Source organism: Pristiophorus japonicus, chromosome 2, assembly GCF_044704955.1.
Source record: "Pristiophorus japonicus isolate sPriJap1 chromosome 2, sPriJap1.hap1, whole genome shotgun sequence".
Taxonomy (NCBI): domain Eukaryota; kingdom Metazoa; phylum Chordata; class Chondrichthyes; family Pristiophoridae; genus Pristiophorus; species Pristiophorus japonicus.
The window spans coordinates 369,678,134-369,703,131 of record NC_091978.1 but is presented as its reverse complement, the minus strand read 5'-3'; the positions used below and the strand labels follow the sequence as shown (position 1 = coordinate 369,703,131).

The 24,998-nt window shown below is 44.8% G+C and overlaps 1 protein-coding gene across 1 annotated transcript in view; it reads left to right on the top strand.

Moving 5' to 3' along the window:
• Positions 1-24,998, top strand: part of abcg2a (ATP-binding cassette, sub-family G (WHITE), member 2a) — a 116,073-nt gene that overhangs the window by 55,084 nt on the left and 35,991 nt on the right. The window contains exons 9-11 of the mRNA XM_070872997.1: positions 683-787; positions 20,553-20,806; positions 24,642-24,724. Of these exons, the coding sequence (XP_070729098.1) occupies positions 683-787; positions 20,553-20,806; positions 24,642-24,724 (442 nt within the window). The remainder of the gene's footprint in view (positions 1-682; positions 788-20,552; positions 20,807-24,641; positions 24,725-24,998) is intronic.

The following is a 24,998-nucleotide window of genomic DNA, read 5'->3' as shown; positions in this document are numbered from 1 at the left end:
AGCTCTTCGAACGTCTTGTCTGCTGGCTTCTCTGGCGCTAGAAGGTCCTTCATCAGGGAGTACGTTCTGGATCCACAAACCGTCAGGAGGTGAGCCCTGCGTTTGTCGGCCGAATCCTGTCCCAACCATTTCTTAATGACAAAACTTTGCTGTAGTCTCTCAATAAAGTCGTCCCAATCATCACCAACACAGTACCTCTCTTCTGTGCTGCTAGTGGCCATGCTCGTGTGGTTTAAATCCCAGTTTCTCGTCGCCAATGATAAGTCCTTACTATACAGTATAGATGCACACGAGGCCCATACTTGAGAGAAGGTCACTCTGTGACCAGTTGCCTTTATTACCAAGACCTCAAGTGATGAAGGTGGGTGGAGCTTCCCCTTTTATACCTGAAAGTCCAGGTTAGGAGTATCTCCCACAAGTTCACCCCTTGTGGTCAATGTTCTCAAGGTGTACAACTTAGGTCAGCTTATACAATGATAGTTGAATATATGACACCACCAATCAGCGGTGAGGAAGAGATACCCTGTGGGCTGTGAATTGCCACAAATTGGTGGACAAATTGACGGGTTCCAGGCCCGTTAGGATCTGGATTGAGACAACCCAAACTGCCAGTAATGTTCTAATATTCTTTGTTAAGCATTTGCCCTTGTTTATTGACTTTTCCTTTTGATATATTAAATAGGATACAGTTGCGAGCCATTTAACAACCCTGCTGACTTTTTCCTTGACATCATCAACGGAGACTCGACTGCCGTGAACTCACAAAAAGCTGTAGACCGTGATCTAGGTACATATGACGGGGCTTAAATAAAGAATATTGGCCGATTGATCATAATAACCACCCCTCTGCTGATTAACACTTGAATGCTGCCTTTCCTTTTGAAACCTTCAAAGATCTACCCCAGAATATGTCTTGTCCCCACTTTCAGAAAACCCTTTACTACAGCGGTATGAACTACTCAAACTCACCTTTATTGGGTCTCTTACAGCTGGCAAAGAGAGGAACCTTTTATCCCATCAGAAAATGTATAAATTGTCCATTTCCAAGCATGGATTTGAGATTAATTGTTTTTAATGAATTCTTGTGATGAGGGCATCACTGGTAAGGTTGGCATTTATTGCCTATTCCCAGTTACCCGAAGAAGATGGTGAGCGCTCTTCTTGAATGGCTGTTGTGACACTTTAAGACAACTGAGAGGCTTGCTTGGGCCACTTCAGAGGGTAGTTAACAGTCAACCATGTTGGCTACTATTAATGAACTGCACCTCCCAAATCCCCTCTCTAATAAGCTTTAAGAACCCAGAATGGTGAGCCACTCCAGTTTCAAGTGTGCACAAGGACCGGAAACATTATGAGGTAGCATTGATGTGACACCCACATTTTAGAAGCTATGTTTGTCATACTGACTTTTGTTTCACTTGAGTTCACACATAACCTCCAGGTGCTTGTTTTGTTCAATAATGATTAAGCCTGTAAGGCCCCATATTGAATGAGTTGTGTTCAACTGCCCTGTCATTCAAAGGTTCACTTCCTTTTAAACTTGAAAGTCTTGTTTTCAGGGGGCAAAGGCGGGATTTTTTGTGTCCTCTTTCATTTCCATGAGTAGTAGTCCAAGCTTCTGAGTTCTGAAGATTCCAGACAGCCAAGGGTTTAGTAATTGCTGATCATGGTGTGCCAAAGTGCACCGAAGCATTTCATCTTTCAGCCTTTGCTCCCTCACTCAGTTGAATACTTCTCTGAGCAGTTGGGTGGAAAAAATAGCTCAACTCTATGTTGAATTAGGACATGAAGTATCCTATCCACCCATAGTCCAGGAGTTAGTGTTCGCATTTGGTATTTTATCAGGGAAGATTGATGGCTCATGTTAAAATCCTATTATTTCTACATGCAGCAGGCATGGTTTGTCATTTCTGTGTTATCTAACCACGGAGATTCCCATTTGGTGTTTTCATAACAGAATGACTCTGATAGCTATTTACCCGATAGAAAAACAAGACACTTTACATCGCGTCTACAGCACAGAAAGAGGCCAATTGGCCCAACTGGTCCATGTCGGTGTTTATGCTCCACACTAGCCTCCTCCTACCCTCTTCATCTCACCCTATCAGCATATTCCTTTCCCTCTCATGTGTTTATTCAGCTTCCCCTTAAATGCATCTCTGCTATTCGATTCAACCACTCCGTGGTAGCGAGTTCCACTTTCTCACTGCTCTCTGGGTAAAGAAGTTTCTCCTGAATTCACTATTGGATTTATTAGTGACTGTCTTATATTGATGGCCCCTAGTTCTGGTCTCCCCCACAAATGGAAATATTTTTGAGGAATGGTGCAAAAGGGAGGGATTCAAATTCCGGGGAGGTGGGACCAGTACAAACCGGATGGTCTGCACCTGGGCAGGACCGGAACCGATGTCGTGGGGTGGGGGGGCGGGGGAGTGTTTGCTAGTGCTGTTGGGGAGGAGTTAAACTAACATGGCAAGGGGATGGGAACCTATGCAGGGAGACAGAGGGAAATAAAATGGAGGCAGAAGCAAAAGATAGAAAGGAGAATAGTAAAAGTGGAGGGCAGAGAAACCCAAGGCAAAAAACAAAAAGGGCCATATTGCAACAAAATTCCAAAGGGGCAAAGTGTGTTAAAAAGACAAGCCTGAAGGCTCTGTGCCTCAATGCGAGGAGTATTCGGAATAAGGTGGACGAATTAACTGCGCAGATCGCAGTTAACAGATATGATGTAATTGGCATCACGGAGACATGGCTCCAGGGTGACCAAGGCTGGGAATTCAACATTTAGGAAGGATAGGCAGAGAGGAAAAGGAGGCGGGGTGGTGTTGCTGGTTAAAGAGGAAATTAATGCAATAGTAAGGAAGGACATTAGCTTGGATGATGTAGAATCGGTATGGGTGGAGCTGCGGAATACCATAGGTCAGAAAACGCTAGTGGGAGTTGTGTACAGACCACCAAACAGTAGTAGTGAGTTTGGGGACAGCATCAAACAAGAAATAAGGGATGTGTGCAATAAAGGTACAGCAGTTATCATGAATGACTTTAATCTACATATTGATTGGGCTAACCAAACTGGTAGCAATGCGGTGGAGGAGGATTTCCTGGAGTGTATTAGGGATGGTTTTCTAGACCAATATGTCGAGGAACCAACTAGAGAGCTGGCCATCCTAGACTGGGTGATGTGTAATGCGAAGGGACTAATTAGCAATCTTGTTGTGCAAGGCCTTTTGGGGAAGAGTGACCATAATATGGTAGAATTCTTTATAGAGATGGAGAGTGACACAGTTAATTCGGAAACTAGGGTCCTGAACTTAAGGAAAGGTAACTTTGACGATATGAGGCGTAAATTGGATAGAATAGACTGGCAGAGGATACTTAAAGGGTTAATGGTGGATAAACAATGGCAAACATTTAAAGATCACATGGATGAACTTCAGCAATTGTACATCCCTGTCTGGAGAAAAATAAAACGGGGAAGGTGACTCAACCGTGGCTAACAAGGGAAATTAAGGATCGTGTTAAAACCAAGGAAGAGGCATATAAATTGGCTAGAAAAAGCAACAAACCTGAGGACTGGGAGAAATTTAGAATTCAACAGAGGAGGACTAAGGGTTTAATTAAGAGGGGGAAAATAGAGTACGAGAGGAAGCTTGCAGGGAACATAAAAACTGACTGCAAAAGCTTCTATAAATATGTGAAGAGAAAAAGATTAGTGAAGACAAATGTAGGTCCCTTGCAGTCGGATTCAGGTGAATTTATAATGGAGAACAAAGAAATGGCAGACCAATTGAACAAATAATTCGGTTCTGTCTTCACGAGGGAAGACACAAATAACCTTCCGAATGTACTAGGGGACAGCGGGTCTAGTGACAAGGAGGAACTGAAGGGCACCCTTATTAGACGGAAAATTGTGTTAGGGAAATTGATGGGATTGAAGGCCGATAAATCCCCGGGGCCTGATAGTCTGCATCCCAGAGTTCTTAAGGAAGTGGCCCTAGAAATAGTGGATGCATTGGTGATCATTTTCCAACAGTCTATTGACTCTGGAGCAGTTCCTATGGACTGGAGGGTAGCTAATGTAACACCACTTTTTAAAAAAGGAGGGTGAGAAAACGGGTAATTATAGACCAGTTAGCCTGACATCAGTAGTGGAGAAAATGTTGGAATCAATCATTAAGGATGAAATAGCAGCGTATTTGGAAAGCAGTGACCGGATCGGTCCAAGTCAGCATGGATTTATGAAAGGGAAATCATGCTTGATGAATCTTCTGGAATTTTTTGAGGATGTAACTAGCAGAGTTGTCAAGGGAGAATGAGTGGATGTGGTGTATTTGGACTTTCAAAAGGCTTTTGACAAGGTCCCGCACACGAGATTGGTGTGCAAAATCAAAGCGCATGGTATTGGGGGTAATGTACTGACATGGATAGAGAACGGGTTGGCAGACAGGAAGCAAAGAGTCGGGATAAACGGGTCCTTTTCAGAATGGCAGGCAGTGATTAGTGGAGTGCCGCAGGGCTCAGTGCTGGGACCCCAGCTCTTTACAATATACATTAACGATTTAGATGAAGGAATTGAGTGTAATATCTCCAAGTTTGCAGATGACACGAAACTGGGTGGCGGTGTAAGCTGTGAGGAGGACGCTAAGAGGCTGCAGGGTGACTTGGATAGGTTGTGAGTGGGCAAATGCATGGCAGATGCAGTATAATGTGGATAAATGTGAGGTTATCCATTCTGGGGGCAGAAACACGAAGGCAGAATATTATCTGAATGGCAGCAGATTAGGAAAAGGGGAGGTGCAACAAGACCTGGGTGTCATGGTTCATCAGTCATTGAAAGTTGGCATGCAGATATAGCAGGCGGTAAAGAAGGCAAATGGTGTGTTGGCCTTCATAGCTAGAGGATTTGAGTATAGGAGCAGGGAGGTCTTACTGCAGTTGGACAGGGCCTTCGTGAGGCCTCACCTGGAATATTCGGTTTTGGTCTCCTAATTTGAGGAAGGACGTTCTTGCTATTGAGGGAGTGCAGCGAATGTTCACCAGACTGATTCCAGGGATGGCTGGACTGTCATATGAGGAGAGACTGGATCAACTGGGCCTTTATTCACTGGAGTTTAGAAGGATGAGAGGGGATCTCATAGAAACATATAAGATTCTGACGGGACTGGACAGGTTAGATGCGGGAAGAATGTTCCTGATGTTAGGGAAGTTCAGAACCAGGGGACATAGTTTTAGGATAAGGGGTAGGCCATTTAGGACTGAGATGAGGAGAAACTTCTTCACTCAGAGTTGTTAACCTGTGGAATTCCTTGCCGCAGAGTTGTTGATGCCAGTTCCTTGGATATATTCAAGAGGGAGTTAGATATGGCCCTTACGGCTAAGGGGATCAAGGGGTATTGAGAGAAAGCAGGAAAGGGGTACTGAGGGAGTGATCAGCCATGATCATATTGAATGGTGGTGCAGGCTCGAAGGGCCGAATGACCTACTCCTGCACCTATTTTCTATATTTCTATGGCCCCAAGTTTCCACATGATTTGCTCCTGATTTTTAGGAGCAACTGGTGTAGAACGGAGTATCTTAGAAATCGGAATTCTCCACATTTAGTTTGCTCCAGTTCTAGTCAGGTAGAACAGTTTCACTTTGGAACAGAATTTTCTTTTCAAAATGGGGCGTGTCCGGCCACTTACGCCTGATTTCAAAGTTTCGTGAGTGAAAACTTACTCCAAACTAACTTAGAATGGAGTAAGTGAAGATTTTTGTACGCTCAAAAAAACCTTGTCTACACTTTAGAAAATCAGGCGTAGGTTATAAATCAGGCGTAGGGAATGGTGGGGAGGGGGTTTAAAGGGAAGTTTACAAACATTAAACACTTCAGTTTTACAAATAAAAAGCCATCATCAATAATAAATGATAAATACATCAATAAATCAACCAATAAATCAATCAAAAAAAATTAATAAGAAATAATTTTTTTTTAAATCAATAAATAAAACATTTTTTACTTACCGACTGCAGCACCGGGAGCCCTCCAACAGCGTGCTGGGATGCCCCCCTCAGTGTGTCTCTGTCAGTGTCTCTATCTCTCTGTCTGTCTGTGTGTCTCTCATTCTCTGTCTGTCAGTGTCTGTGTTTCTGACAGCGAGGGGAGGGGGGGTAGAGGAAGGAGATTGGTGGGGGGAGAGGAGATTGGGGGGGGGGTGGGGGGGGAGGGGGGAAGGAGATTGGGGGGGGGTGGGGGGGGAGGGGGGAAGGAGATTGGGGGGGGTGGGTGGGGGAGAAGGGGGAGGGAGGCTGAACGGGCCGGGCCCGAGACTTCGGGCAGGGCCCGTCCCCAGCACCAAATTTACAGGTAGGTGGCGTTGGGTCGGGTCGGGGGGGTGGTGGGAGGGAGATCGGTTCGTTCGGGTCGGGGGGAGGGAGGGAGAGGGAGGTCAGGTCGGATCCAGTCTGGAGGCGGAGGGGGGGGAGCGGGTGTCGGATCCGGTCCGGGGGCGGGGGGGGGGGGGGAAGCGGGTGTCGGGTCCAGGGGCCGGGGGGGGGGGGAAGCGGGTGTCGGGTCCGGTCCGGGGGCGGGGGGGGGGGGGGGAAGCGGGTGTCGGGTCCAGGGGCCGGGTGGGGGGGGAGCGGGTGTCGGGTCCGGTCCGGGGGCGGGGGGGGGGGGGAAGCGGGTGTCGGGTCCAGGGGCCGGGTGGGGGGGGGAGCGGGTGTCGGGTCCGGTCCGGGGGCGGGGGGGGGGGAGTCGAGTCGGGTCGGGAGGAAGCAGGAGCTGGCCGTGGGAGGAGCCTTATTCACGCAACCCCAGTGAGGCCATTGGGCCAGGGCTAGGGGCTTCGGGCCCCTCCCACACAGTTTCGGGCGCCTGGAGCTACTGCACTTGCGTGACCAATGTAGCGCACATACGGAGGTTTTTTTTAGGCGCACTTTGTGGCGCGAAAAACGGGCGTCCAGGTCGGGACTGCGCCGTTCTAGGCGCGGCTCGAAACTTGGGCCCAAAGTTTCTCCGTCTGCCCTATCAGGTCACCCCACAGTCTTCTCTCTTTCTCGAGAAAAAAGCTCCAGCTGCTCAGTCTTTCCTGATAGTTATAACCTCTTAGTTCTGGTATCATGAAAAGTTTCCTCAGTCAGCATTAGTTTTAAATTGAGAAATTGCCTCCTTGACAGAATGTTCACATCTGAAAGCTTCCAATGACTTGGTTGCCCATCAGCTGATCTGTTTTCTTTGATTGGAAATTCCCATCTACTCAAATTTTGCTCCATCCAACTTGCTGTCCTATTTATTACACACTGGCTGTGTAAATTGAGCCCGCTATATTTGTCTTTCCATACTCCCTCTGACACCTCTTCTGCTGACCTACATTGGCTCCCGGTTCAGCAACGCCTCAATTTTAAAATGTTAATCTTTGTTTTCAAATCCCTCCATGGACTTAAACTTAAATAAAGCCAATTACATAGGTATGAATAGTGAGTTGGCTAAAGTAGATTGGAAAGATGGATTAAAAGGTATGGCAGTAGATAAGCAGTGGCTAGCATTAAAGAAATATTTCATAATTCTCAACAAAAGTACATTCCATTGAGAAACAAAAACTCCACAGGAAAAGTGGTCCAACTGTAGCTAACGAAAGAAGTTAAGGATAGCATTAGATTGAAAGCAGAACCTTGTAATATTGTGAAGAATAGTGGTAAGCCTGAGGATTGGGAGAGTTTCAGAAACCAGCAATGGGTGACCAAAAAATTGATTAAAAAGGGAAAAAATAAACAGAGAGAAATATAAAAACGGATTGTAAGAACTTTTATATGTATGTAAAAAGTAGGAGTAGCAAAAGTAAACATTGGTCCCTTAGAGACTGAGGCAGGAGAAATTATTATGGGGAACAAGGAAATGGCAGAAACGTTAAACAAATACTTTGTATCTGTCTTCACAGTAAATGACGAAAAAAGCATATCTAAAATGGTGGGGAACCAAGGGTCTAATGAGGGTGAGGAACTTAAAGTAATTAATATAAGTAGAGAAAAAAGTACTAGAGAATCTAATGGGACTAAAAGTAGACACATCCCCTGGACCTGTCGGCCTACATCCTAGGGTTCTAAAAGAGGTGGCTGCAGAGATAGTGCATGCGTTGGTTTTTATCTTTCAAAATTCTCTAGATTCTCGAATGGTCCCAGCGGATTGGAAGGTAGCAAATATAACACCACCATTCAAAAAAGGAGGGAGAAAGAAAATGGGGAACTACAGGCCGGTTAGCCTGACATCAGTCATTGGGAAAATGCTGGAATTCATTGTTAAAGAAGTGGTATCGGGGCATTTAGATAATCATAACATGATTAGACAGAGTCAACATAGTTTTATGAAAGGGAAATCGTGTTTTAAACAATTGAAACTTAAAGGAATGAGACCCCACACTTGTACTAGTTAATTCCCAGTGGCAGAGAGGTTGTTTTGCAGTAATTAACAGTTCACGTCATTAAAAGGGTACTTAGACTGAAAGGGACAAGGTAACTTTCCGTGGCAAGTTTAAAAACATAAGAACATAAGAATTAGGAGCAGGAGTAGGCCATTTGGTCCCTCGAGCCTGCTCAGTCACTTAATGAGACCATGGCTGATCTTCTACCTCAACTGCACTTTCCTGCATTATCCCCATATCCCTTGATTCCTTTAATATCCAAAAAATTATCTATCTCTGTCTTGAATGGACTCAATGACTGAGCAACCACAGCCCTCTGGGGTAGAACATTCCAAAGATTCATCACTCTAAATGAAGAAATTTCTCCTCATCTCAGTCCTAAATGGCTGGCCCCTTATCCTGAGACTGTGACCCCTGGTTCTAGACTCCTCAGCCAAAGGAAACATCTTCCCTGCAGTTACCCTGTCAAGCCCTGTAAGAATTTTGTGTGTTTCAATGAAATCACCTCATTCTTCTAAACTCGCGAGAATATAGGCCTAGTCTACTCAATCTCTCCTCATAGGACAATCCCCCCATCCCAGGAATCAGTCTGGTGAACAAAAGCAAAATATTGCGGATGCTGTAATCTGAAATAAAAACAGAAAATGCTGAAAATCTCAACGGGTTAGGAAGCATCTGTGGAGAGCAAAACAGAGTTAACGTTTCAGGTCGATGACCCTTCGCCAGAACCGGCGAATGTTCGAAAAGAACACATTCTTAAGAAGGGGGAGGGGAGGAAAGAACAAAAGGGAAGATCTGGGATAGGGTGGAAGACAGAAGAGATTAGAGAGACAAAAGGAATGATGGGCCGGATTGAAATGGTAATGGCAGAAGTTCGAAAAAGGTTAATCTGGATAGGGTGTGAATGGCGGAATAATGACCTACTGCCATTGGAGACAAAGAGGAAAAAAAAGAAAAAAACCATAACATTGTGTGGTGGGGGGGGGGGGGGGGGGAAGGGAGCCAAAGATGGCCAGAGGTTATGGTCTGAAATTGTTGAACTCAATGTTGAGTCCAGAAGGCTGTAAAGTGCCTAAACGAAAGATGAGATGCTGTTCCTCGAGCTTGCGTTGAGCTTCATTGGAACAGTGTAGGAGGCCGAGGACGGAGAGATCAGAGTGGGAGTAGAATGGAGAATTAAAGTGACAGGCGACCGGAAGCTCAGGGTCACACTTACGGACTGAACGGAGGTGTTCCGCAAAGTGGTCACCCAATCTACGCTTGGTCTCCCAAATGTAGAGGGGACCACATCGTGAGCAGCGAATACAGTATACTAAATTGAAAGAAGAACAAGTAAATCGCTGTTTCACCTGGAAGGTGAGTTTGGGGCCCTGGATAGTGGGAAGGGAGGGGGTAAAAGGGCAGGTGTTGCATCTCCTGCGCTTGCACGTGAGGGTGCCGTGGGAAGGGGAGGGGGTGCTGGGGGTGATTGCGGAACGGACCAGGGGGTCGCGTTCCCTTCAGAATGCGGAGAGGGGAGGGGAGGGGAAGATGTGATTGGTGGTGGGATCACGCTGGAGGTGGTGGAAATGGCGCAGGATGATCCGTTGAACGTGGAGGCTGGTGGGGTGAAAGGTGAACCTTTGTTGCACTCCCTCAATGGCAAGTATATCCTTCCTTAGGTAAGGAGACCAAAACTGTATACAATACTCCAGGTGCGGTCTCACCAGGGCCTTATATAATTGCAGTAAGACGTCTTTACTCTTATACTCAAATCCTCTTGCAATAAAGATCAACATACTATTTGCTTTCTTAATTGCTTGCTGTACCTGCATGTTAACTTTAAGCGCTTCGTAAACAAGGACATTCAGGTCTCTCTGAACATCAACATTTCCCAATCTCTCACCATTTAAAAAATACTCTGCTTTTCTATTTTCTTACCAAAGTGGATAACTTCACATTTCTCCATATTATATTCTATTTGCCATGTTCTTGCCCACTCATTTAGCCTGTCCATATCCCCTTGAAGTCTCTTTGTATCACAACTTACATTCCCACCTAGTTTTGTATCATCAGCAAACTTGGATATATTACATTTGGTCCCCTCATCCAAATCATAGATATAGATTGTGAATAGCTGGGGCCCAAGCACTGATCCTTGCAGTACCCCACTAGTTACAGGCTGCCAATCCAAAAATGCTTTATTCCTACTCTCTGTTTTCTGTCCGTTAACCAATCCTCAATCCATGCTAGTATATTACCCCCAATCCCATGATTCCTAATTTTGTTCAATAACCTCTTGTGTGGCACCTTATCGAATGCCTTCTGAAAATCCAAATACACCATGTCCACTCATTCCCCCTTATCAATTCTGCTAGTTACAACCTCAAAAAAACTCCAACAGATTTGTCAAACATGATTTCCCTTTCATAAATCCTTAAGTCGCTTAGAGGAAAAGGTTGATGAAGACGAATATCTCAAAATGCGACCCTCTTCTGAAGGGTATGAACCCCTTTTTCAGCAAGAAGAGAATATAGGAAATTGTGTTGATCTAAAAATTAAAAAAAAAGATCAACAAGGAGGGAATTGTGGAAGAAAGAATCTATGAATCTATGGCTTATGGTAAAGGGAAGGGTTAAATTCTGTTTTTGCTATATTTGAAGAAATAATAGGACTAGAACAACACCCACACTTTTTAGCCTTGAAACTTAGAAATGTAATTAAATGACTATCTGGTATTAAAAGGGAGTCTCCTGATATTCTGCTTATCAGACTGTGAACAGGGAGAAATTATACAAGGACAGATAGAGTGTGTGCCTCCAGAGACGACCTTTGTACTCACGGAACTAATGAATAAGATTCCTTTACTCTTTCTGTATTCTATTTCTGTATAAAGATAGGGACAATTTGCTTGTAGAGCAGAGTCTTCTGCCTTGGTACGGTCCAAGCAGGCTCTCCGAGATATCTCGCTTTTTAAAAATAAAATTCTCTCGAAGTGCAATTCTGAAAGTCTCCGCCCGAGTTAATTTAAGCTAAATATTTCCTCGACACCTGTAGTATTTAAATTTAAATCATTTTAAATGTCGTTAGCTTTGCAAAATCGGCATCCCGCTGTCTGGCTCATCATTGAACGGCGTGAAGTTCCTGTATTTATGCAGTAGATACAACTAAATTCTAGATTCTAGAATGGTTCCCACAGATTGGAAGGTAGCTAATGTAACCCTGCTATTTAAGAAAGGAGGGAGAGAGAAAACGGGCAACTACAGACCAGTTAGCCTGACATCAGTATGAGGAAAATGCTAGAATATTATTAAGGACGTGGCAACAGGGCACTTAAAAAATAATAATAGGATTGGGCACAGTTCCTTTCATGCACACACTTTTCCTTTTTATTTCGGAGATCAGGCCTATTACTTGACTAATTCCATTTTTTAATTTTATCCACATTCCGCAAAGGATTATTAATAATACAAGCATAACCACACCTACGATTACTATGGGATGTATAGCAAGCTTCAGTACTGCTGTAGCTTTTGGGGACCATCCGGTAAACACATCCCACCAGTGGTGTACTGTCAAAGAGGTGACTTCGTCTGCGATTCTCACTAGCTGCCCCTTCTTGTAACTCATTTCGACTCTAAATTGGTGGATGTCTCTGCCTTGCTTTGACAGAGCTTCCTCAATTTTCTTGTCATTCCGTATCAAATTGTGCAGTCTGGTCAGATTAATTACAGGGGATAAGGGTTCAATCTTGTGCATTGACAAATATTTTTCTACATTTTGCCACTGCCCAAAGGTATAAGTTCTTTTTTCTTCAGGGTCATACAGGGTGTAGACTCTTCTCATGCATTTATTAATGGGGGGTTTATACAAAATTCCATCCAGATAGACAGGTTTATTTCCTGTCACACAGATCTCATTCTGTCCTATTTCCGTAATATCAGTGTCATTTGTTAGCTTTAATTCCAATTTACATACTCCAATGGAGTGCTGCAGTGAGCATAGTTCGTATATGGCGGTCTGATGGGGACATACCATTCTGAATGGCCACCTAGCACATCCCCTCTGGTGATGTGTCATATTCTTCTCATCGACCCAATCTCCTTTAAATTCTGGGTACCAGAAGTTCTGTCCAAACAGCTGGGGCATTACTTGGAACTGACACCAAATTTCTTTTTGTATCTTACTTACTATCTCCATAGTAACGTTACATCCTTTTGAATTACAACTGGTATATCTTTTTTGAGGGTTAATGGTTAAATTAAGAAGCTTATCCCTTTTGTTAATTTCCAGCAACCTTTCCCATGTGTTAGCATGGAAGGATAATATTTTCCTTTCTAACTCGGCTCTTAATAGCTGTCTGATCATTTCTTTAAACAGGCAATGGGTGTACTTGTTTACTCCCTGTTGTTCTTTCATTAGGTTCTCTATTTCCTTCTCTATCCCTTCATTCTGTTCCCAGGTCATTTCATTTATGACGTAACCTGATATCTGAATTGCTGTAATCCTTCATCCCAGGCATTTCTGATCTTTATATCTTCCCCTACCAGTCCCCCGACGGCCTGGATTTTATTTTGTAGGGTCTCGATATCCATGGAGTTCAATGCTCCTATTCCTGCTCCCACTCCACCTAACACAGTCTCTAATACATCTCGTTTCTTTCTTTGGGGTCTTTCTTTTTCAAAAGATACCTTAACACTGGTTGTGTGGCAACCATCTTCTTTGAGGGATATTTAATTCGTATTGTTAGATTTAATACACCTGGGGATCTTACCACTGGGATGCAAGTGGTCAGTATCCTTTTTAGATGTCCCGGGTCCCGGTCTTCTGGGTGGCCGGATTCTTTTACTGACCATTTTACCACGAATGGGTCTCCTCCATTCACCGGGGTGTTATTCATGCACAACATCCGCTGCCCATCTACCATACTTGTAAATGAATAATGGAGGAAGTCTTTTCTCTCGTCCGGCCCTCCTATGTACCCCCATCTCTTGTTTTTCCCTGTGCTCCGGGTACACTTCATCCACACATCGGCCTGGTATTCTATGAACAACTGATACCCTTTCCCCAATATAAACTGGAATTCCCCTCTTTCTTCCTTCATTCCACATGCTTCACATCGTGCTGTAAAATTCCCTACTTTACAACTTTGGCCTACTGGGCATATAAAATTGCCTTGCTGCCTTGCACTATTACTTTTTTCCCATACCATATTTTCCTTCCATACTCTTCCTTCTTTTAGGACCTCTTCCTCCTGCCGGGAGTTCCCTGTCGCTAAAATGATCAGTATACCTAACGTCCATTTTTCCAAGAGTCCCTTCCCATCTTCCCTTTCTTGTTTGTTTCTATACCACTCTTGAATTAAGTCGTTACAATAACAACACGTCCACACGATAGTAACAGTGACCCAAATAATAAAGGCCCAAACTGGCACACAAATGAGCTCTGACATCCATTCCTGAACTTTTGGGCAGTACTTTCAAGTCCAAATATTTAATTTAGTACAAGAGCAGGTACAGTTCTTCAGCGAGAAGATGGCCTTTTCCTTCGTCAGGCAATCGTAGTACGTCTTGGTTCAATGCCTTTTCTTTTGGCTGTATTTCGTCGGGAAAATAATATTTACAACGGGTTGCATGCACCCAATTTGGATGCTTTTCCAACTTCAGCGCGGTTCGTGTTGTGAGAATTATCTGATATGGTCCTTTCCACCTAGGAGAAAAGGATTCTTTGTTTAATGTTTTTACCAACACTTGGTCTCCAGGCCTAAAAGGGTGCATATTTCCTTCCGACGGGGGCACCTGTGTCTGCTTTATTTGTTCATGCAGACTCCTTGCTATTTCACACATGGCCTGAGCATACTTTGGTGATTTTTCATCATTCCAAATTAATGCTATTTTTTCAGCTGCCAGTGGTGGTTTTACGCCAGTAGGCATTGGTCTTCCCAACAAGACTTCATGTGGTGTCAAACCAGTGTTTCGGTTTTTCTGGTTTCTCATTGTATACAATACCAATGGTAAGGCATCTGGCCACTTTAGTCCAGTCTCCTGACATACCTTGGTAAGGGTAGATTTTATTATCCCATTTACTCTTTCTACCATTCCCGAGGACTGTGGCTGATATGGTATATGTAACTTCCACTGGAAACCTAACGCTTCTGCAAGATTTTGCACTATTTTTCCGGTGAAGTGTGTTCCCCTGTCACTGTTGATTCCCATAGGTATCCCATATCTTGGTACTATTTCTTTAAATAGAATTTTTACTACTATTCGGGCATCGTCTCTCCTAGTGGCGTACGCTTCTACCCACCTTGTGAACATATCTACTATGACTAATAGGTACTTAAGACCTGATACTGGAGGCATGTGGACAAAATCAATTTGCAAATTCTCAAAGGGCATACTTGGCTGGGGTAGATGATCATATTCAGCAGGTGTTTTACCTCTGTTATTTTGTTGACAAATTTGGCATGTTCTAGCAACTTTCTCAATTACCACTGTTATTCCTGGTGCATACCACTGTGCATTAATAGCATGTATCATCCCTCCTTTGCCCATGTGAGCCTGACCGTGTGCTAGGCGAGACAGGGGAAAAAATAGAGATCTACGGCAAACAGTTCGCCCATCAGGGTGACACCAGATGTCGTTTCTGAGAAAACAACCCTGGTTTTCCCAAGTTCTTCTTTCTTGCATAGTAACTTGTTGGGCTGTTTTAAGTTGTTGGATGTCAAGTACCTGTGGAGGGGAAACTGAGACTGCTTGAAGGCAGTCTGCCTGTGCCGAAGCGGCCTGTTTGGCTGCCTCGTCAGCCCTCCTATTTCCTACTGATACTTCATCTTCACCGGTTGTGTGAGCTGCACATTTGATAACGGCTACCTTACTTGGCAACTGAATGGCATCTAATAGATTAAGCACCAGTTGAGAGTGCTTAATATGCTTTCCACCAGAGGTGATAAAGCCTCTGCTTTTCCACAGTTGTCCAAAATCATGGACTACACCAAATGCATATCTAGAATCAGTATAGATATTAGCAGTTTGATCTTTAGCTATTATACATGCTCTAGTGAGGGTAAACAATTCAGCAGCCTGAGCCGAGGTTCCAGGAGGCAGGGCGAATGCTTCAACAGTTTCGTGGGGATTTACAATAGCATAGCCTGTCAATAGCAAGTCATCCGACGGCCTGTACGATGATCCATCCGTATAGAGAATAAGATCAGGATTGTCCATGGGCTCTGTGAGCAAATCTGGTCTTGGTAAGGTGGCTATTTCCACCATTAACAGACAATCATGCTGGTCTGGATCCTCTACTTCTTTAGTAGGAAGAAAGGTGGCTGGGTTCACTACTGGTGCATGTCGAAAGGTATAGTTAGGGTGTGACAGCAATAATACTTCATAACCTGTTCTTCTTGACGCTGTAAAGTGTTGTGTGGCAGCTAAATTCAAAAGTAATAACACAGCATGGGCTGTAATGACAGTACATGGATAATCCAAAACAATAGGTACCGACTTCTCCACCATGACCGCAGTAGCAGCTACAACACGTAGACATGCTGGCATTCCCCTTACTACTGGAGGCAGCAAAACCGAAAAATAAACAACTGGTCTATTTCCCCCACCATGTTCTTGGGTTAGTACTGCGGTTGCGAATCCTTCTTTCTCGTTCACATACATCTGAAAAGGTTTACCATAATTTGGAAGTCCCAACGCCGGAGCATTAGTAATGGCTTTCTTTAACTGTTTAAATGCCTCCTCTCTCTCTGGGGTCCACTCCACCTTGGGTGGGGCATCATTTAGGACAGCTGATCTTAGGACCGCATCCCATTCTCGATAATCGGGGATCCATTGTCTACAGTACCCAACCATCCCCAAAAATGACAAGATATCCTTCTTTGTCTTTGGTATGTCTTTGAATTGTCTGAATTCTTTCTGGTCCTAGCTGCCTCTGCCCTTGAGATATGTGAAAACCCAGGTACTGGACTTGAGTCTGACAAAATTGTAACTTTGGTAACGACACTCGGTGCCCTCTTTCACATAGGTGCTGTAACAGTTTCAGGGAGTCTTGCATGCACCTGTATCCGTGGCTAGAAGCCACAAGCAAATCGTCCGCATACTGCAACAGCATAGACTGGTCTGATAATGAATAGTCTTCAAGGTCCCTTTTTACGGCTGCTGCATATACTGCGGGGCTTTCGGTGTATCCTTGGGGCAATCTGGTCCATGTGTACTGCTGCTTCTTGTGGGTGAAAGCAAACAGATACTGACTTTCTTGATTTAACGGGATGGAGAAAAAAGCTGAACACAGGTCTATCACAGTAAAGACAGTTGCTGTTGGTGGTATAGCAGATAGTATAATGTTGGTGTCCGGTACCACAGGGGTGATGAGGACTACTATCTTATTAATAGCTCTCAGATCTTGCACAAATCTCCATTCATTCGGCCTATTAACCTTTGGTATGGGCAGTATCGGAGTGCTACACGGGCTCTGTGTCTTTTTTAAAACTCCTTGTTCCAACAATGCAGAAATGACTGGCTCTATCCCATTTTCTGCCTCTGGAGGCAGTCTGTACTGCCTAATGCTTGGTAACATGGCGTTCTTTATCAATTGTACCCAATGGGGTACTGCAGAATGAACTTGCCCAACATGATTCTTATGCTTTGCCCAAAGTTCAGAAGATACTTGATTCAATGCCATTGACAGCTTAGGGCTTGGTTGTTCCGGGGGTTGCTGTTTTTCAAAAGTGGAGGCATGATTTTTACCTTTCCACTGGAGAATCCCCCTGTTGTGGGTGATAAAGTCTATCTGAACATTTTGCAGTTTTATTACTGCCCAAGGTTGATAACCTTGTTGCTGTTTTTCTTTTTCTATTCCTACAATCATCGGACCCATATCTTTAGGTTTCGCTGGCGGTTTTACAGCCAATGTCAGATGGGGTATCGAGTTCGCTTCTCTATACCGCTGCTGCTGTAAGGGTGTCAAGTCAATGGCTACCCCCAATCCTTCGGGTCCAAAATAAATGCGGGGCGTAGCCTCTATTATTTCTTCTTTGTTCAAAAAGGATTGTACCAGACACTGGTAAGTTTCAGCTCTTTGGTGAGTGTACCAGGCTGTACAGTGAAGCTGAACTGCCTCAAAGCTTGTCAAAATTATATACATTAATTCTTCAGTATTGGGATCGATTTTAGCTTTTAAATTTTGTATAACTTCATGTATCAAAGGGGAGTAGAAATTGCCATTCAATTGCCAACAATAGAGGGCAGCCTTTTCTTTGTTATCCTCCCTTTTCTCTTCTTTAATCCCATTAAAGAACTGATGAATTTTATTTGGAGGGAGCTCCATGTACATTCCTTCCTTTGTGCAATAAATTGTGGCTCCTAGTTTGCACAAAGTCTGTCTTCCCAATAAAGGGAGAGATGTTGTTTTAGAGACTTTCAAAGTCTCATCATTAACTGGTTGTCCTTCAATTATCAATTTGGTAGGTTCAGATAAAAATTCTTTCATGGGGATACCGGCCACACCCATACTTAAGACGGTGGTGTTGCTTACAGGTAATCCCACAGAGGATGGTACAGAAGACATAGTAGCACCGGTATCCACCAGGAACTTCACATAAGTGTCTCCTACTTTTACTACTGCCAGAGGGTTTTCTTCTATGTCCGCTGATAGGCGGAGGGCTGGCGCCTGTACCACTAAGCCTCCGGGGCATCCCTATGCTGATTGGTGCGGGTTGGGGTTAGAGAACGAAAACTGAGGGGCCAAGGGAGGTGGAGGTTCGGGGAAACCCCCTTGCAATCCTCCACCCTGTTTCGGGGGGGCACCTACAATCGCGAGCCCAATGCCCTTTTCTTCCACAATTTCTACACTCATCTTGGGAGCGGTCTCTTTGGGGCCACTGTCCTCTCCCTCTTCCTCGTCCTCGTCCCCCATATCCTCCTCTATTATTCTGCGCTTGTCCTCTTCCTTTTTGCTGATAGTACTGACCTGTTTTAGCCTTGTTTTCCTTATAGGTGAATAGTCCCTCCCTATCCATGTTGGCCACTACTGTGATCGTTTCTTTCCAACTTTTTCCTTGCCAGTCCAAGACCTTAATTTTGTATGTTCTTGCTTGTTGCGGCAACATGCAATTTAGCAAGGTTTATACTGCCAAAGGTTCATTTTGATCCATCGGGATTCCTGCATGTTCGTCCCAACTATTTTTCCATCTACCTGCAAAATCTATCATTGATTCTTCTGCTTTCTGCAGACAGCGTGTGACTTCCCCTATATCTCCGTGCTTTTTAGCTCCCTTTAATATGGCATCCTTGCCCCTGTGTTGCAACCAATGTTCCCGGGACTCATTTCCTTCTTCCTCATTGTCTTCCCGCCAATCCCCATTTTCGCCAGCGGGTATAGGGAACATGTCTTTCACCCCCTGCCAAGAGGACCCATATGCTGCCTGCAGTAATAATTTCACATCTCCGGGGAGGGGGTTATATATGGTACAGGTTTGCTCAAGCCAGTTGTGAAAGGCTACTGGCTTCTTAACAGGGTTAGGGGCGGCTGATATCATATCCCGAGCCTCCCCCGGTGTCCAGGGCTTTAGAACAGCAGTTGTTCCGATCATTACACGGGGGGATAGTGGTGGAATCAGCCTGCCTCACAGTGGTCCTGGTACTCATTCCTGGGTTAGGGGGGTGTCGTTATTCTCGATTCCTTCATCCGCCCCCCCTTCTCCATTTTCATCTTCTGGTGGGTCTTGTGTGTGGGCTCGTCGCCTGGAGGCCTGATCTAGCTGGGCGGCCACTATTTCTATAATTTCCTGCCAATCATCCGGCTTGGTGGTTGGAAGACAGGGATATAAGCCGACAGGGGAAGCGGTCATAACTGGGGCACTCGGGGGGCTGTAAGAGGGAGGGGGCTTCTCCTTGCCCTCCTCCTCTTTCTTTTTATTTTTCAGGGGCTGGTGCCTTTTTGCCACCTCAGTCCATTTTTTAAAACAATTCTCCATATAGTTTTTATCCCAAGTGGGGTCCCCTGCCCCATCTTTGGTGGTCTGTCTCCATTCCTCAATTAAGGACAATTTAAAACTTCCTCCATATTGCCAATCCCCATCAGACCAACCGTACAAATCGCTACTAAACGTTACCGTGTATCTGTCGTCTCCTGTTTCTTTAATTACAGTGTCCGCCGGCGAGCCGGGCGGCACAATAGGATCTCCTACCTTCTCTCGTTGCTTTGCTACCTTACAGATTCTTTACTCAGTTTTAGGATGTACATTCATTCTTTCAGTTGAGAGGTCGTCCTTCTTTCCTTTTCTAGGAGCTGGGCGCGAGCGCCCTGCTCGACTAGAGCCGTTTCCCATTCTTCCGGGTGCAACGTCTCGCGATCTTTTCTGAAATGAGAGTTAGGACAATCCTACAAAATATACAATAATTTACAAAGCGCTCACCTGTGTTCTCTTTTCTTCTCAGCTCGGGGTCTCCTTTTGCCTTTTTGTTATTTTAGCTTCTTTGCGGTAGCTACCTTAAATTATGCCTCGCCCTTCAGGGGATCTCGGCGGCCTGTCCCCCTTTTGCTAGGACGGCCTAGGCACCTTCCTCCTTTCAGCTAGGAAGGTCCTTAAAATTCCACTTTTCTCTTTAAAAGTTAAATTTAGTTCTTTTGGATCTCGTTTTTTTTAAATGATATCCTGCCGACTACGCCAGAATCTGTCGAGGAAATATTTAGCTTAAATTAACTCAGGCGGAAACTTTCAGAATTGCACTTCGAGAGAATTTTATTTTTAAAAAGCGAGAGATCTCGGAGAGCCTGCTTGGACCGTACCAAGGCAGAAGACTCTGCTCTACAAGCAAATTGTCCCTATCTTTATACAGAAATAGAATACAGAAAGAGAAAAGGAATCTTATTCATTAGTTCCGTGAGTACAAAGGTCATCTCGGGAGGCACACACTCTATCTGTCCTTGCATAATTTCACCCTGTTCACAGTCTGATAAGCAGAATATCAGGAGACTCCCTTTTAATACCAGATAGTCATTTAATTACATTTCTAAGTTTTAAGGCTAAAAAGTGTGGGTGGTGTTCTAGTCCTATTATTTCTTCAAATATAGCAAAACCATAAGCCATAGATTCATAGATTCTTTCTTCCACAACAGGTTTGATTAAAATGCTTATTAAAATGTTTATTTTTCCTTCCATCAAAGAAATGGCTCTTGATGAATCTGCTGTAAAGAAGGAAAGGACCATAGCAGAGAACTTAGCCGAGGATTACTCCAGATCCACGCACTACCATGAAATGATCTCCGAACTAAACAAGCTGTCTCAGGGTAAAAATGGAGATTCTATATCAGTTTCTCGAAGGATCACATATGCAACATCATTCTGTCAGCAACTGAAGTGGGTGACTAAACGATCATTCAAAAACCTCCTTAGGAATCCCCAGGCTTCTGTTGCTCAGGTAAGATTGAATATTTCCACTGTTAAATGCTTCATGATGATGAAATTCCAAGTACAGGATTGCTCTCATTTAGTTCCTGCTATTTCTGGCTACATAGAGAACAGGGTCTTGGAGCATTTTACAAAAAGGAAAGACTTGGATTTATGTAGTGCCTCATCAAATCTGTCCGAAACATCCCAAACAATGTTTTCCCCCTAAGTTGTGTGGCCGCGCATCAATCGCAAGGTCCCGTGCAGGTCGCTTACCTGCTGCTGTTGGAGGAGATACCGCACATGCACGGCTGTGCAGCAGATTTAAAGGGCCCACACAGGGAAAAAACATTAGAGGGGACATTGATCTCAAAGCACTTCATATAAATTACTTTGAAGCACAGTCACTGTTCTTGTCTCATGATCATAGGCAGTCCCTCGGAATCATGGAGGACTTGCTTCCACACTTAAAATGAGTCCTTAGGTGGCTAAACAGTCCAATACGAGAGCCACAAACTCTATCACAGGTGGGGCAGATAGTCGTTGAGGGAAGGGGAGGGTGGGACTGGTTTGCCGCACGCTCTTTCCGCTGCCTGCGCTTGTTTTCTGCATGCTCTCGGCGATGAGACTCGAGGTGCTCAGCGCCCTTCTGGATGCATTTCCTCCACTTAGGGCGGTCTTTGGCCAGGGACTCCCAGGTGTCAGTGGGGATGTTGCATTTTGTCAGGGAGGCTTTGAGGGTGATCTTGTAACGTTTCCTTTGCCCACCTTTGGCTCGTTTGCCATGAAGGAGTTCCGAGTAGAGCGCTTGCTTTAGAAGTCTTGTGTCAGGCATGTGAACAATGTGGTCTACCCCACGGAGCTAATCAAGTGTGGTCAGTGCTTCAATGCTGGGGATGTTGGCCTGTTCGAGGACACTAATGTTGATGCGTCTGTCCTCCCAGGGGATTTGTCAGATCTTACGGAGACATCGTTGATGGTATCTCTTCAGCGACTTGAGATGTCCTGCTGTATATGGTCTATGTCTCTGAGCCATACAGGAGGGCGGGTATTACTACAGCCCTGTAAACCATGAGCTTGGTGGAAGTTTTAAGGGCCTGGTCTTCAAACACTCTTTTCCTCAGGAGGCCGAAGGCTGCACTGGCGGCAATGTTGAATCTCGTCATCAATGCCTGCTCTTGTTGATAGGAGGCTCCTGAGGTATGGGAAATGGTCCACGATGTCCATGGCCGCGCCGTGGATCTTGATGACTTGCGTGGGGGGGTGGGGGCAGTGCTATGTGGCGAGGACAGGCTGGTTGGTGGATGATCTTTGTCTTACGGATGATTAGCGTAAGGCCATGCTTTCGTACGCCTCAGTAAATATGTCGGCTATGTTCTCTGGGCAAAGAACGACCTGAAAAAGAAATTGCCTCAGCTCTTTCAGGAATGCACTAAGTTGAAAGATGGTAAAGATAACATTTTAATTGTATTTTTGTGCTCATTATTATGATCCTTGTTAATGTTGCAGAATGGAATACTTTCCAACCGTTTGTACTTCTCAGTATTTGGTACTCCCTGGTCAAGTACAGCATGAGCTGGCTGGAGGTGTAATACCTGCTTTCCCATTTTGGCAGAACAATGTTCCTTTAAATAGTCTAATAAACTTCCCTTTAGTGTCTGGCCAGTAATTAAATTACAAGTTATTTTTCTTCAATAATCCATTGGACACTTCGCATAACTGGAGGGTCGGAGCTATTTCCTTGCTGGCAGTGCAACAAGACTCTGAGGTGACTACCTTTAGTGTCCTGGGCCAATATATATTGGCCAACCAATAGTTTATATGGCCATTATCTCAAGGCTGTTTGTGGGAGCTTGCTGTGCGTAGATTGGTTGCAGCATTTCCCTGCATTACAACTCTTTAAAAATGGCTGAGGTCTTTAAAATTATAAAAGGTTTTGATAGAGTGGATACAGAGAAAATGTTTCCACTTGTGGGGAAGAGCATAACTAGAGGCCAGCAATATAAGATAGTCACCCAGAAATCCAATGGGGAATTCAGGAGAAACTTCTTTACCCAAAGAGCGGTGACAATGTGGAACCCGCTGCCACAGGGAGTGGTTGAAGCAAATAGTATAGATGCATTTAAGAGGAGGCTGGACAACCATATGAGGGAGAAAGGAATAGAGGGTTACGTGGATAGATTTAGATGAGGAAAGATGGGAGAAGGCTCCAGTGGGCATGAACTGGTTGGGCTGAATGGCCTGTTTCTGTGCTGTATATCCTATGTAATCCTAGTGATTGCACTTAAAGCAAATCATTGGCTGCAAAGAACTTTGGGACATCCGGGAGTCGTAAAAGGCGCTATATAAATGCAAGTCTTTCTTTCCTTCAACTTAGCACTCCGCTCGCATCGATTTTATTTCAGCAGCCTACTGTCCTCCTTGTTTGACTTTTAATTTTAGCATTTAAAGCTCCCATGATACTGTGTAATATTGTGAAGCACACTGGTACTGAATAAAATAAGGTGGTGTCTTAGTTGCTGAAGAGATGCAGTAGCTACATATCCCTTTCATTGCCACGCATCCATGCAGCAACATGGTGCTGTTCCTGCAGTGCAGTGGTGTGCTTTAATGCAGTTTGCATGACTGGATTCAGTGGTTGGAAAGCTCAGCTAAAAAGTTAAATGGATGCTTTTTGTAGAATGAGTTTCCTCAATGATGGGACTATGGGTTGGATTTTCGGTTCTGCTCATTTCGGGGCGGTAATGTTTGCGCCCGGGAACAGTTTGCAGCTCAGTCAGCAAAATTCGGCACCTGGGCCCTGAGTATGGGGCGGAGCGCTAAGGGAGGCGTTGTACACCTCTCTCAGGGCGCTAGGCTGGCTGAGCAAGCGAAAATCCCGAGCTAAACAGCCGGCCTCGGAGCGCTCCGAGAGGGGCCTGCGGGGTGGGTGGAGGAAAGAAAAACCTGAAAAAAAAACATCAAAAATATTTCCAATACATAAGGCACGCTACCACAACATATATCGCGAAAAAAAAACAATCACACTTACCTGAGGTGGACATGACTGACCTCACTGCGGCCGCTGCAGCTCGAACTGCGAGCTTCCACAGGCGGTCCCAGCAGGGGGCGCTCTGCGGGGTGCTACGGATCGGGCGGGAGCCAAAAATTGAGCCGGGGCGTTGCACACCGGCTTGTATCTTCCGGGCGGTAATGTTCCACGCTCTGTCCAAACCGGCACCGAAAGTCCCGGCGGGGAGCTGGAAGCTGGCCACCCGCCCGGAAGTGCTTACTGCCACCATTGCAGACCCTCCAGGGTGCTAACAGAGGGCGAAGATCCAGCCCCAAATATCTTGCATGGTGTTGACCAATGTTTCTGCACAATTCTGTTTACTTTCCTAATGGCACTTGACGGTTCAGCTGGTTTAAGTATTGGTAGCCGAGCCACAGACTCCAGGAAGGTTCTTGATTCAATTCCCAGTCTTTGCTCAGTTTGACTGGGGAAGTGGGAGTTCCACAGTTGATCTAAACTCCCTTTAAAGGTAAGGAAGAGACCATCTGCTGCGGTTCCTCCTCCTGATGCACTCCCCAACAATTACCAATGGATAGTCCATGTGCACTGTCGGCAAGCAAAGGTGGGATCAGCATCAGTTGTGTTGCCTCCAAGGCTCTCTCTCTTGGCTTAGGCATGGAGAATGGCCACTCGTCTGAGGACCAGAAGGCAACCCAATGCTGGTGGAACTGTGTACCCCCCACCAAGGAGTCCATGTTCTTCAGCAGGGGAGAAAATGGATAGAAACATAAGAACTGGGAGGCGGTGGGGGGAGGGGAGAACATACAATTTTGAAACATTTCTTTATTCTAACCAATTTTGCTCATTTCATTAGGTGATGGTTTCACTTATTCTGGGTCTGATTATGGGAGCCATATTTTTTGGAGTGCAAGATGATATGACTGGAATTCAGAACAGGTTAGTAGAGTTTCACAGTTTTCATCTCTTAATTGAAAAATCTAAGTCCCTAAGAAGAACATGACAGATGACAGGCCAGTATAACAACAACTTGCATTTATATAGTGCCTTTAATGTAGTATAGCGTCCCAAAGTGCTTCGCAGGAGCATTATCCAACAACATTTGATACTGAGCCCCTGTTTTAATCCTTTAGCTTGTTAACCATGAATAAATTAACCCTATAATCTTCTCAATTAACTGTGATCATTTAGAAAATAGAATCTTACACACGTA